The 15,526-nt window shown below is 37.1% G+C and overlaps 1 protein-coding gene across 1 annotated transcript in view; it reads right to left on the bottom strand.

The window, feature by feature from the left end:
- The window catches only part of SLC15A5 (solute carrier family 15 member 5), a 90,982-nt gene that overhangs the window by 39,628 nt on the left and 35,828 nt on the right, over positions 1-15,526 (bottom strand). Inside the window, exons 4-5 of the mRNA XM_001091323.4 lie at positions 14,367-14,587; positions 9,445-9,631 (exon numbers count right to left, since the gene is read on the bottom strand). Coding sequence (XP_001091323.3) covers positions 9,445-9,631; positions 14,367-14,587 — 408 coding nt within the window. The remainder of the gene's footprint in view (positions 1-9,444; positions 9,632-14,366; positions 14,588-15,526) is intronic.

Raw genomic sequence — 15,526 nt, forward strand, 5'->3', positions numbered from 1 at the left:
AAAGTGAATTTGAGGACATATTTACCATATAATCTTATTCTTGCAATTTAGAGAGGCTAGTCACTTGGTGAGAGTGAGTAGATGGGAATGAAATTGAGAGGATAGAGGGGTAAGTTTCAACAACCACTGCTGAGGAGTTTAAACTAAAGATAGAGTCTACAATAGAGCTGGTTGCTGAGGTTTGCAGCTTATTTTACTGAGCTCTTTTTTTTTTTTTTTTGTCCTAATAGTGCAAGAGCTGAACTATCCCAGACAATAGAAGCACAATTTAATATTCGTCCCATAGGCTTTGCTTTTGACATTACAGTAAACAATTAGAATGATGTTAAATTATTCAATTCGTTTACAAAATTTAGATGAATTTTTAAATATTTACACCAAGAGAATAAGACACTTGAGTATTTTTTATTTTTTAATTCTTAAAAAAGACAAGGCTGGGCGCAGTGGCTCACGCCTGTAATCCCAGCACTTTGGGAGGCTGAGGTGGGTGGATCACGAGGTCAGGAGATTGAGATCATCCTGTCTAACACGGTGAAACCCTGTCTCTACTAAAAGTACAAAAAAAAAAAAATTAGCCTGACATGGTGGCGGGCACCTGTAGTCCCAGCTGCTTGGGAGGCTGAGGCAGGAGAATGGCCCAAACCCGGGAGATGGAGCTTGTAGCGAGCCGAGATCGTGCCACTGCACTCCAGCCTGGGCTACAGAGTGAGACTGTCTCAAAAAAAAAAAAAAAAAGACAAAAAACTTTACATAATTATGTTCTTCAAGGTTTAGGACCTAGATAATGGCCAAGTATTTTTCTAATTAAATAGTCTCCACCAGTGGGATGAATATGATTCTTATTAGTTATATAACTGTGGACCACTCACTTTACCTTAAAAATTCTCAAGTATCTTACAAAATTTGGTATTGGATAATGCATAATGGTGAAAATTCTTTGCAAGCTGGAAAAGAAAGTTAGAAAGAATTATGCAGATTTAGAATACTTTTAAGATCCCATTCTACAAAAAGAAGATTTTTATCTACATTTCAATATCTAGAGCAGTTTAAGGACTTCCAGTTAAGATGGCTGATTGACCACACAATTTTATTTTTCTTTCTCATGATTCTAATTAAATGATGGCAAAGAAATTTGGAAAAGGTAAAAAGTCGGAGGAAGAGAAAACATTGGTGGACAAAAATTGAAAAAAAGGTAGAAATTGGAAAGAGAAGTGATAACTGATTTAGAAAAATAAATGAGGGAGCTACAATCTAAACTGACAGCTGAGTGAGAGACTGAAGAAGCATGACCCTAATCCCCCTAATCCCCTGAGGAATCATTTAGAAGCTCATGACTTGAAGGCACCAGGTATTTCAGAAGGTGGGGTAAGACTCAGAAGGAAAACTGCAAGGACTGGTTGAAAGTCTGCACACTGAACAGTGAAATTGTCAAGTCTCCATTTCTATCCCCATGAAACAAGGTAAGTACATGTTCCATCTCCTCCTCTGGTAAGAGACTGGAGATGACTTTGCAGAATTTAAATAGGTATGACTTTGGATTCAGAGAAGGCTGAGGCTGAAAATGGAAAATGAGTAAAAACTAGGATTTTGAATGATGAGACATCCTCCATTCGTATCTGCACACAGCCACACATTACTTTCAGCACTAGGAAGTATGCCTCAAAGTAGGAGGCTGAAGAAATCTTCTCTCAATAAGCTGAATAACTCCATTAAAAGATTGCTGCATATAATAGCTGGGGGGAGATCCTCATAATAATATGACTGGTTCCTTGCCAAATGATTCTACAGAGAAACCCCATAAGTCTCACTTATGTACAAAGTCATATCATCCTCAGTAATACTATTATTTTATAGTCTATGAGAATAGATATCCAAAGATCACCAGACATTTGAGAAAAGCTTCCCATGTGAAAAACAAGGAGACACGCAAACAGGAAGTGGGGGTAATCTGTAGTTAATGCAATCAATAATAAGTAGCTATGAAAAAAGAATAATAAGAAATCTTAGAAACCAAATATGACTGCTGAAATACAAAACTCACAGAAAATTTGCAGAATGAAGTCAAAGAAATTTCCAAAAAAAAAAAAAAAAGAGAAACAACAAAGCAAAAAAGGCAATAACAATAAAAATCAACCAAACACATTTATAGACATTTGAAGAGAAAATATTGAGACTTATTGAGTTATTTTAGGAAGATCCAACATCTGATCAATAGGAGTTGAAAAGGAAATACAAAGAAAATGGAAGAAAAAAAACTTTTTTTTTAAATAAAATTTTTCTAATTGAAAGAGCCCACTTGGGTCAAAAGTACAATGGTTGAAAAGGACCTTTACCAAGGTATAATAACATGAAATTTTAGAACAGCATGGAAAGAGAGATGAGCTTTCCATTTAGGAAAAGCGATTGTAACACAAGAATGAGCATCAGAAAAGCAATGGACTTCTGGCCAGGTGCAGCAGTTTGTAGCTGTAATCCCAGCACTTTGGGAGGCCAAGGTGGGAGGATCATTTGAGGCCAGGAGTTCAAGACCAGCCTGGGCAACATGACAAAACCACATCTCTACTAAAAATACCAAAATTAGCTGGATGTGGTGGCACATAACTGTAATCCCAGCTACTCGGGAGGCTGAAGCACAAGAATTGCTTGAACCAAGGAGGTGGAGGTTGCAGTGAGCCAAGATCACGCTACTGCACTTTAGCCTGAGCTACAGAGCTAGACTCTGTCTAAAAAAGAAAAAAAGAAAGAAAGAGGAAGAAAGCTAGAAACAGAGAGAGAAAGAAAGAAAGAAAAAGAAAAGAAAGAAAGAAGGAAAGAAAGAAAGAAAGAGAAAGAAAGGAAGGAAGAAAAGCACTAGACTTCTCAACAGTAATTCAAGTTGCTTTCTTTGGTTTTCTTTTAGAATTTGAATTCCATGGGTGTCTTCTAAGACACCCCTTATCCTAACTAATTTGAGGTAATTTAGATTTTAAAACTATCATGCACTTTTTTTTGATTGTTACTTGTGCTATGTAAAAATGCTTATATTTTATGAAGGAAAGTTTGTGGCATTGTCAGCAAAAGTGTAGACAAGGGTCACTATTTTTTTTCTCTGTAAAAGGCCAGTAATAAATATTTCAGACTTTTGAGAAAAACAACAAAATTGAGGATAAGTAGGTACTTATGTAACGAGAGAAAACAAATTTCTACGATTTTTAAAATTGATAAAATTTAAAATTATTTCTTTTGGAAGGGTGATGCAATTTCACTTAACTGGGGTTCAAAGGTGTTTTCTATTATCAAATCAGTTGCAAATGTTCATCTGTGTAAACCATTCTTACCATGCACGTCATACAAAAACAGATGGTGGGCCAGATTTGGCCCATGAGCTGTAGTGATTGGCTAACCCCTGGTTTAGTCATCAGCTTTTATTGCCTGTTACCGAACTTTCATTCTGGCCTAGTGAGAAATTGTGGCATTTTATCTGGGCCACTGCTGCCTATACACATGTATGAAACTTGAGAGAGCAGTCTTTTGGCCACTTTCTTTGTCTTTGATACTGAAAGTGTCCTCCTTGACCAGTAGTGTAGGTATCACCTGGGAGCTTGTTAGACATGGAGAATCTCAGGCTCTCTCCAGAACCACTGACTCAGAATCTGCATTTTAAACTAGGTCTCTAGATGATTCTTACACAAATTAAACTACGAGAAGCACTGCTCAAGCATATAACACTATCGGGCCTGATCTAGCAAACTCCAATGAAAGACAGTTCTCCAGAAAATTTCAAGCAAAGCACACATATTGAGTTTATTGTCTTAGTTTGCTTGTGCTGTTATTCAAAAAAAAGTCTGAGACTGAGTAATTTATAAAGAACAGAAATTTCTCACAGTTCTAAAAGCTGGAAAATTCGACAAGGTGCTGGTAGGCTTGGCTGTCTGGGGGGTGCTGCTTTCTGCTTCTGAGATGGCACCTTCCCCATGGCAGAAGGTAGAAGAGCAAATGGAATGAACTCTATCAAACCCTTTTATAAGAGCACCTAATCCCATTTATGAGAGTGGAGCACTGATGACTCACTCACCTCCCAAAACCAACACCTCCCAATACTGTTGTACTGGGGATAAATTTCAACATGAATTTTGGAGGGAACAAACACATTCAAACCGTAGCACTCAGTTACCTAGGTATTTTAGCGCAAAGCATATTTTAGGATATTTAAGGATCTATGTTTGCTTTTTATTTGCTACTGGACTCTGGTGCCAATAAAAACTAACTTTCTTAAAATTTAAAGCAAAGTTTGATTCCAACCTAAATTTAATCCACTCCATTTTAAATTCATAACTCGTATGAGATAATAACACACCCAAAGCAGAGTGCAGTTTATCAGAATGCACACATTTTAAACCTCTAGCAGATCTGTACTTACAAGATAAAGCACAATGGTTGCATAGGAGATATTATATTCAGATATATAATGTGTGTTTCAATATTGCCTGTGTGGTTGCAGACAAGTCCACAAGAGTCTTGAAGCTCTTATAATTTATGCTATTATTGAACCATGTAATAATTTTCCAAATTAGTCTACAATGAAATAAAAGACATTCAGAATTTATTCAAACATTAGGGTTGCACTTGTGATTTCATAATGAAGCTGAACTTCATACTAAAAAAGTGGGCATATTAAGATTCTTTAGGTATTGGTATAAGATTCTTTAGGTATAAATTTATTCACTGGGAAAACTATGGGTTTCTATGGATAGTGTGATGTTTGAGTTTCTGATATGTAAGCTCACAACCTTAAGTATGAAATTCTATTGAGTCCTTGAGAAATTCCCCTTGGATCCATGATTTTGGCAAATTCCCAGAATGAGAAATTTGCTCAGTGTTAATATATCAATCAGTGTTCATGAACTACTCTCATAAAGTCAGCTATAATTTTATTGTCTTATGTATCTGCTGCCTTTGGGGAAGATATTTGTCACTCACTTTTTAGGGTGGCATGCGTTTTTTACTTTTATTGTTTTCCCCTATTTGTGGCATGTTTCTAAATATAATATATACATAAAACGTGACATGTTATATATATATATGACCTTCTATCTTTTGTTTCTCTGTAGACCATTGGAATTCATTTCGGAAGACCCAGCTTCCGTTTATGTTTTATTTCTGAATGTAGAACAGGTAATCATTTACATAGAGATAAAATACACAAATGTATCGCTGTAAGACATCAGTTTGCTTCAGATTACATATTAGATGATCTACTTCACCTCTGATTTAATTCCAACTTGATCTTACATTTAAGAATTGAGAACACTAACGTGTCTATATCAAACAAATGTACAACCGAATGAATGACTTATTCAGGCTAGATGTTTACAATTCATGGTTTACTTCTTTTGGTGTTTACACAGTTCCTCCTATCAAGTATTTTACAATGGGTACATACCGTGATGTTTCTTGGGAAAATGTATCAGTTTGAAAGCTATATCAAAAAATAATTTTCCCTGAGATAATTGAACTTGCAATGAAAACAACTGGATCCCTGACTTGGTTTTTAGCTTAGCAACCACTTTGGTTTCAACCACAAAAAGAACTTTATACGACTGCCAATTATTAGAACTAGTTGAAGTTACTGGGACCTACACTGACTGTGTCTATCATAAAAGACTTTTAGCTGGAACTTGAATTTTCATGTTTTTATTTTAAGGAAAAAGGTATTGCAGTTATGTGAATATATTTCATCTACATTTCAATTTAAATGTTATTTAAAAGCCAAGATAATTGCTGCCTACTGTGTTGTACACTTCTGCTTTGTGTAAGCCTTAATAACAATCTTAATTAGGCTAATTTTAGTCAGATTAATACTTGTGTGTGTCAGCACTAACTACTGAATGCTCCATATTGCAGGATTTTAATTAATGCTAAGGAAAGGAAATACTCATAGTGTAAACATTTTTGAACTAAAAAAAAGATAAAATGAAGTAAACCCAATTATGACAGGATAAATTACAACAATATCATTAGTTCTGGATTTTTAGTGAATTAAGGTTGACTTAAATAGATAAATCCACACAAGTGTAATATTAAGAAAATGCAGCCATGAATACAACACTGTGAGCCTATGAAGTCTCTGCCTGTCACGGTCTTGGGAGACCTAGAGATTTTTTTTTTTTTTTAAATAGTTGGAGACCCCAACATACTTCTTGACCTCCACAGGTGATGAACTCAGGAATGTTGTATCTTGAATCGGAAACACCTTTGTCATTGCATTGCTTATGAGCTAGATAAAAAAGTAAGTTTATTTTTTCTTTATAAATTTCTAGTTTGACCAGCTGGGTAAGATTTCCCCACCTCTCACTCTTGGTTTGGGCTGTGATTTTGCATGTCAAACATTAGGCATTGTCATTGACTTTACCATCTGCCTCCTTAAACATGACAGTCCCTGGAAGGAGAATGCCTGAATGTGGAAGGGAGTGTGAGAGTATAAGGAGTAACTGCCCCTTGTGATGACAAAAGGAGTTTTTCGGTTACTTCATAGTGCTAATTGGAAATATCAGTAAGGATGCCAAGCTAATATCAGTACATTAACTTCTGTAATCTAACAGCTACGTTTAGCTGCTAAGCAGAATAGTAATAGTAATAATAATAATAATAAAAATAAAGTTATGCCCTTAAAATTAGAAAACCTGTTCAAATGACACTATCTTTGTGACTCTGATCTATTAAATGGTGGTTTATCATGAGATTGAATGTAATATATATATGAAGGTACCTGAATTCAAATTAGGAACTTATAAATATATGTTCATTCGTAATTCATATACTTATATACTTCACCCACATTTTCAGGCATTTGAGTTCAAAGTGAAAGGTAACTTTAATATTAGACTAATTCAATTATGTAAATTAGTATCAAAAAAGTACCCCAGATTGGTACTTTTATGTCCTGATAAAACTTGTTAATCTTTCATAATCATAACCAGAATATGGAAAACTTAAGCAAATATCTAGTTTAAAAGATGCATATCATCGCACTTTTATATTCCCATAGCAAAACATTATGCAAATAAACATACAAGTATGCAAATGAATGAATGAATGGAGTGGGGTTCAGAAACAACTGAAGTCAGAATTCTGTACCCAGTGGAACATAGCTTAGTTTCTTTTGAAGTGGGTCTAGTTTTTCCTTTTTCCTGTGCAATAGGTCTTGTTACCAGTCTTGAAGTGGAATATTTAATTCATTAACAACATCAAACAATGTACTAAATAACTCTCTAACTTTTCTAAATCCAGAAAAAAATACTCTTCTTTAGGAATAGATATGATTTCAAATACGTGGGAGTAGAGAACTGTCCAAAAGAAAGTTGCTTAACTTTAAAGTGAATTTAAGATTTCTCATTCTCAGGAAGAATTTATTTTAGCCATGCTGTATAGAATATTTTTCTAAGGTATTCAAAATTTTAAAATAGTAATTAAGCATGATTTGGAAGCTCAGATTGGGATGTTTCATGATACTGTACAAAACTGCTGAGATTTTTGGCACTTCACAGTATGATTTTACTCTTATTTTGTCCTGCATGCATTACGTTTCAATCATGGACTTGTTGAAAGTGTATACAAACCATGTCTTACTTTTCCTTTTTTATCTTCATTGTACCCATGCTAATCCTGGACATTCACCAAATATGTGGTGACTTTTGGATTTCTACATTGGCAGACAGAAAAGCACTTTTTAAGACTTAAGGATTGTCAAAACCTAAAGATTTATAGTTAGCTAAAGCCTATTACAATAAATAAAGATGGGGTTACTGGCTTAAGAAATACATCACAAAAGGTTATGTACTAAAGTCCTCCTCTATAATTGAAGATGATAAAAGAAACTAAGGTGAGTTTAGTCACTTTTAGTTCTAACTAAAAATAAACCCACTTCATGATGTGATGTTGATTGATCTGGTAGATAAAGAACAGGAAACGGCCGGGCGCGGTGGCTCAAGCCTGTAATCCCAGCACTTTGGGAGGCCGAGACGGGCGGATCACGAGGTCAGGAGATCGAGACCATCCTGGCTAACACAGTGAAACCCCGTCTCTACTAAAAAATACAAAAAAACTAGCCGGGCGAGGTGGCGGGCGCCTGTAGTCCCAGCTACTCGGGAGGCTGAGGCAGGAGAATGGCATGAACCCGGGAGGTGGAGCTTGCAGTGAGCTGAGATCCGGCCACTGCACTCCAGCCTGGGCGACAGAGCAAGACTCCGTCTCAAAAAAAGAATAAAAAATAAAAATAAAAGAACAGGAAACACACACAGTGAAATGTAACTTCTGTAAACGGAGAAGCAACAAGAACTATCTGTGACTAGAAGACTGCATAGTCTCCGCAGATTATTTCAAAAGAAGAGCTTAAGAACAAGAACAGGTTAACTGAGAGAAGAGAATCTGACCTTGACTATTTCAATAGAATTGTTTCTCAAGTAGAGGATAAGACATTAGGTTACCATTGCAGGATATTACTTAAGAATTTCAAACTTCCTTTGCTTTCTGTTTATGCTCACTAAACAATTAAATGTGTCCCCTGCACATGATGACTCATAATAATAGCTAACATTTATAGAGCTTTTGCTATGTGTCTGGACTATGTTCTGGGCACTGATGTCATCCTGAGTGATGTCAAAAGTTTTACAGAACAAAACGATCCAAAATTTATCTAGGGTATGTCCCTCAATGAAAAAAATAAGCAAACTAAAACAAGAAAGTTTCGGTGGCTTTGTCAAAGTCACCAGGAGCAGTTCAATGGCAGAGTTCTCTGATTCTTAGATTGCAACTTGTTTTACTGCATCTTCACTGTTCTCTTGTTCCCTGATGCCGTCGAAGGAAGACAGGCAGAGGACAGTATGAGCAGAATGGACTTCCATGCTTCTCTGCCATTTCAATCAGATACATTTTATTTTATGGCCTATTGATTATGTTCTGAGAATGATATCCTAAATTGTTTCACTTTAAAAAATGATTAAAAAGCATTATTTCTATACCACTTACTATTTGATAAAGTACTGTATCGAAGCTGTAACTCACAATACTAATCCTTAATCAGTTTTCTTACTGATTCAGAAATTAAAATGATCTTTTGAAATTCATTAACTGTGTTTATTTTTAAGAACATATTTGACATAGACTTAAGGGGTAAGGACTGCCTGACTTTAAGGATTGGTCATTTGGCAGTGCTGGAAATTTCACCATCTCTTTATATCAGGTGTGTCTTCTGAGGAGACATAAACATAAAAGGATGGGAAGAAGATGGGACACATGTCTGGCTAGAGATTTGGGAAAATGGATGTTATCAGTCACAAATTCACCTTTTTTCCAATTTGTCAAAATCTGACACTACTCAGGAGCATATAGCTAGTTCGGATCTTAGCAGAATGTTGTTTTAAAAAGTTTCAAACGATTCACATGAAATGGTTAAGTTGTACTTACTGATGCATGTTGACAGAAATGATCCAACTCTCTTAGAGGGAAACAGGCAGGTGCTGAAATACTCCAGAAAAGGAGACAGAATTAGTAGTGGTAGGATGCTGATGGCATTCATTACTGCAATCGGCAGAAGAAATCCATCTAAACTCAGGTTGGAATTCATGGTTTGCAGATAATATCCTGAAGGAATCTGCATTCGAGAGGGAAACAGCCATGCATTAAGACAGTGGTTTAACATTGAAGAAAGCATCGTCCACCAGAGGCCATCCCTCTTGCATGTACTCTGAGATGGCTGAGCTGGATGTTCCCTAGTTTTTCAAGTCCAGTTATGAGCTGATAAAGGGTCTTCATCTGTGGTGGCAGGAGCTCTGTTTCGTCTATTGACAATAGTACTTATTCCTCATGGAAGACTCTTTCGTCATTTAGTCTCTCTTAATTTTTCTATGAAAAGTAATGATGGCCCCAATTTTGTGCTTAAGATGACACATAAAAACCTAATAACTTAAATTCTGCAGATAAGCAAAGTGACTTTTCTTCATGAACACTAATACAAAACCAGTAAAAAATACTAAAGACGTCTGTTTTTACCCTGATGAAAAAAAATGAGACTAGAATAGATTCTTTAAAAAGCATCTAGTTTGGTGGCAATATAGAAATAACTTTTTTCTTAAGAAGAGGGGCCCAATGTGGACACATGTTAATTGCTGTAGGCTGTCCTTGAGGGGGCTATTTAGAGAGGCTTTGTTTCCAATGTGAACTAAGTAACATGGGGAGGAAAAATAAACCTTCTTGTGTCTTTGCCCTCCCTTCAAACTAATTACATGATACTAGAGTTCTATAAAGGAAACAACATGAAAAAGGTTTGCATGATAAAGTGAAAGATACAGATTTAAAAAAACAAACAAACAAACAAACAAAAAACCCTGTGCTCCACCCCAAATCCTCAATGTATTGTTAGAATTCCTTCATTTTAAAAATAACCCCAACCCTAACTAAAACTCTAACACTAATTTGAAGTCTCTTAGTGTATTCCAATCCTCTCGGCAACCGGGTGTGATATCAGTACCAAGGGATGATGTCACATGTAAAAGGTGTCTCTTCACTTTTCTAGTTCATGAGCTTTATTACAGATTCATCATGATTTTTTGTTTGCTTGTTTGTTTGAGATGGAGTCTTGCTCTGTCGCCCAGGCTGGAGTGCAGTGGCGCAATCTTGGCTCACTGTAAGCTCCACCTCCTGGGTTCACGCGGTTCTCCTGCCTCAGCCTCCCGAGTAGCTGGGACTACGGGTGCCCGCCACCACGCCCGGCTAATGGTTTTGTATTTTTAGTAGAGATGGGGTTTCACCGTGTTAGTCAGGATGTTCCCGATCTCCTGACCTCGTGATCTGCCTGCCTCGGCCTCTCAAAGTGCTGGGATTACAGGCATGAGCCACCACAACCAGCCCATAATGATCTTTAGTAGCGTATAGTATTTCTTTAATTCCCAGTGGTACACAAAGCTATTGAGTGGCATGGAGAGAAAGTCAACCAAGTCTTCTTGAGGAATGGATCCTCCAAACTCTTACAGTACAAGAGCTGCATTAGGATCCCTGCTTCACCACCATCCTGGGAGAGCAGTCTCGCTCAAATATCCAGATGATAACTTCTCATTTGAAACCTTTGCTAACCCCTTCTCTAGACTCAAATGTACAGTTCAAGAGGGTATATATGGAGAATCAGTGTTATGGTGTCAGTACAGCTGTTACCAAGTCCACCAATTATAAAATGAGCCTATTGCCATGTTAACTGCCCAAACACAGGACAAAACCACATTTTCACTGAGATTCTTTCTATAGAAAACGTGTCCTGGTGATCATTTATCTTCCGATCTTTAATTTGACCCTTAGCATAGTAAACAAGGATTGTTTTGGCTGGGTACAGATGGCAAGAGTTGAAGGAACATTAGTTCGTTCTGCCCTACTTCAATAAAATTATTAGGCATGGATCCCCCATCGGAAGAAAATGAATGATGTGTTTTAACAAAAAGTGCTGGCAGCAGAACAACTCTAAGACTGAAAGGCTCCCAGCACAACTTGGAAGTTTCTGTTACTGATTTCAAATGAGAATTATTGTTAATAGGAATAAAGTTATTATCGGCATGAATCACAGACATGGAAATCTGTTAACTTAATAATGTGGCAAATGTACTATTAATCTTTAGTGAAGCAATATTGATATATTGCCTAATCTTAGAAAAGGCTCCAGTGTCTTGAAAGCTTGAAATCATTTCTGCCTCTGCCTCAAGTTCTGAAATCATCCCCGTGTAAAATTTTAAATACTTTTATTTCATCCAAGCCTGTGAGTATTCAGAAATAATTGCTGTCAATAGAGATTCATTCTCACCTTTGAGTGGCCAGTAATGTCAAATGGCAACCTCATCAGCCGTAATATCAACATATTTTAGATGTATGTCCTGCAACTGAAGGTCAATAATGGCTACTAAATTTAAAATATGTATGAAATTCTATGATGTTTTATTCTTGGTACTTTGATTGCCTTTGTATTGGTGATTATTCCATTTGGGGGCAAAAATCTAATCCCAGCCTATCCTATTGGAAATTCCTCTGCCTCCCTGGTGAAGTATGATCTAAGCATTTTCTTTGAAGTTTCTAGCCTAACATTACTGCATATAATTTTGGAATCTATGTAGTATCAGGGTTTTTTAACCGAGTGCAAAATGATATTGAGGGTAATAAAGCATGGCCCTTGACACTAATCCTGAGTTGGGATGTTGCTGTGCCACACACTAGCAAGGTGACTGGGAACAAGTTGCAAGTTCGTTTCTGAACCTCGGATTTAGGAAAGTGATAGCCATGTAGCCTTGCTATGGGGATTAAATTACATACTGTGAAGCTATCTTTTAGAAGCTATGACACATAATAGGTGATCAATAAGTATTAATTTCTATGCTTTGCAATAAATTGGGCATCTTGAGTTGGTGATATGCTTAAAAATTAGTTTATCAAAATTTATTGCAATATATGTTAAATTAAAAAATATATGACTGTGTGCAAAGAAGGCTCGAACTTGGTGGAAAGAAATATCAGGTGTCATTGCATTATGAAGTTAAGCAACTGGTATTCTGTGCTACTTGCACATAAGGTTTTCAGGTTAGCTATGGACCATGTAGTAATTTTGTACTGTTTATCAGTTCCTCCATTCTAAGAGGTTTTATTATATTAATGTTTACATATATGGTAATATTTCTGCTATATTCTGTTTTTGTGGCTACTGCTATTGCAAAATCAAGAGGGAGTTTGAATCTCCTAAATCAGACTAGTTTTCATGCATTATTTAGTCTAGAGGTCAAGAAACTTTCTGTAAAGGGCCAGATAGTAAATATGTCCATATATGGGTTCCGTGGCAGTTACTCAACTCTGCTATTTTTGTACATAAGAAGACATAGATATTACAAAACAAAGAGCATGGCTATGTTCTGATAAAACTTCATTTATGGACACTAAAATTTAAATTTTATACAATTTTCTTTGTTTTCTTTCTTTCTTGTTTTGTTTTCTTTTTTTTTTTTTTTTTTTTTGAGATGGAGTTTCGCTCTTATTGCCCGGGCTGGATGGCATGATCTCTGCTCATCACAACCTCCGCCCCCCAGGTTCAAGTGATTCTCCTGCCTCAGCCACCCAAGCAGCTGGGATTACAGGCATGCACCACCAAGCTCGCTAATTTTGTATTTTAGTAGAGACAGGTTTTCTCCATTTTGGTAAGCCTGGTTTCAAACTCCTGACCTCAGGTAATCTGCCTGCCTCGGCCTCCCAAAGTGCTGAGATTATAGGCGTGAGCCACCACGCCGGGCTAAATTTTATACAATTTTCATGTGCCAGAAAACACTAGTCTTTTTAATTTTTTTTCAAACATACAAAAATGTAAAAATCATCTTAGCTTACAGGATGTACAAAAATAAGTAGTGGACTGGATTTGGCCTGCAGATAGTGGATTGCTAACCGCTGGCTTAGAGGGGCAGGCACTGTACTGAGAGACAGAGGACAGATTGCGCTTTCCCTTGCACTACTGTTAACTGTGACCTGCGGCGCCTCACCTCTACCGAAAGAAAGTCACTTAATTTTTCTGAGCCGAAGGTTACTCTTTAACAAATAAAGTAGTTGATGAAGTTAATCTCTAACTTTTGTTGCAGCTCTATTATTCTGTGATTTCTAAATGTAACTCATTCTTGAGCCTTCTAAATTCCAAGTTGGGGGTTAGCAATGAACAAAGTCCCAGATTTATTCAAAGACATTTGTAATCATTTATTTTTCGCAGTAAATAAGTTAGTCTTTAACTATAACCACATGTAAAAATTTTTTCAATCACATATATCTATAAAAGATACTTTGGGCTTAGTGTTTTCCCTTGATTTTCTCACAGCACAGGAACAGATTCCCCAAGGAACTAATAGAGTGGGTGGGGAGAGAATTGCTTGCTCATTAGTACTTATATTTAAGAGTACAGTGGAGGTGGTACTCAAATCAGTCAATTTAGCTACTTGTTAGTACCACTTTCTAAAGGTTTAATGAGGGAGGAAGGCAAAACCTTTGGCTAAAGGAAAGTTTGGTAATTGCTTACAGATCTGATATGTTCGTGCACTGCTCTTATGCCTTACAACTATGCACTCTGAAGTACTGTCTGCACCTACTGACAGACATTTATAGCTCCACAAAAGAAACACATCCCGGGTCTCCTCAGGTATGCCTCTGCCTGACCCCGCTTAGCTCTGGAAATCAGAGCCTGTAATGATGAGAAGCTTCTGTGGGATAACTGCCTGCCAACGTATATGGAAAGCACTCGTTGGGGAGAAAATTCACCTTGACTTGTACTGTTGACATGCAATCACTTTCCTGTTGTTGGGGCAGTACTCATCTCCTGTCCTTACCTGCATAATGCACATTCTGTAGAGGAGCTGAAAAATGAAGAGAGGGAGAAGGGTGAGGGAAAATGTTGTGTCTTCTACATGGAGCTCACTGCAGCAGCCACCATTTTTTTCTTTGGCATGGTCTAACTGGCTTGTCGCGTCTCTGCCAAGAGGGCAGTATTGCAGGTGGCATGTTTTCAGCGCACGAACCAACACCCCAACGCTTGTCAGGAGAGAACAACCTGCAAGTAATTGGAGATATTATGTATTAGTATAGGAATTGGTCTCCAGTTTTTCAAGATGCTGATCAGAAAGATAACGATTCAAGGATGCAGGGCAGTGAAGTGAGAAAGTTTTTAGCACCCAAATGGTTGGATTCAAAGGACCACACTTCTGACAGTGATTCTGGCATCCTGATGACCAGTCCAGGGTGGCCCCTAGCAGTTGATGTAAAAAGTGAAAAAGGTAAGATCAATGAAAACATATTAAAAGGGAAAGAAAGGTGACAAAATAATATGCCAAAGTTAAGGACTTCAGAATCTCTGAGAAGTCTCTAATGCATTAATGAATACAATAAACTGAACTTTCTTTAACATCCTTAACACAAAGAACTAATACTATCTTTTCATATAAATTATTATATAAATAATCCTCATTTTAGTTAGCAGGTAGAGGGTGGCTTCTTATTGTGACATGGAGATGAAGGGAAATGTAATCTCTGCTTTAACTTTAGCCTTGGATTTCAGAAATAAGGTTAAACTTTGAACTCTCTAAATGATTTTATGCATGTTCATAGTGTCATTAAGAGTTCAGATTAGATTAGTTAGCTTTTGACTTTTCCAGTAGTTTCTTCTAGGTTTACATGGCTGTTGCTCTATGATCAGAAGCACTTTATTGCTTCAGATGGCAGCACTTACTGCTAGTGATTTGCAACCTCCTTGTTGCTTCTTTTATTTTTCTTTGAGACGGAGTCTCGCTCTGTTGCCCAGGCTGGAGAGCAGTGGCGCGATCTCGACTCACTGCAAGCTCCGCCTCCCGGGTTCATGCCATTCTCCTGCCTCAACCTCCGGAGTAGCTGGGACTACAGGCGCCCGCCACCTCGCCCGGCTAACTTTTTGTATTTATGGTAGAGACGGGGTTTCACTGTGTTAGCCAGGATGGTCTCAATCTCCTGATATCAT

This window comes from Macaca mulatta, chromosome 11, assembly GCF_049350105.2.
Source record: "Macaca mulatta isolate MMU2019108-1 chromosome 11, T2T-MMU8v2.0, whole genome shotgun sequence".
NCBI classification, from domain to species: Eukaryota; Metazoa; Chordata; class Mammalia; order Primates; family Cercopithecidae; genus Macaca; species Macaca mulatta.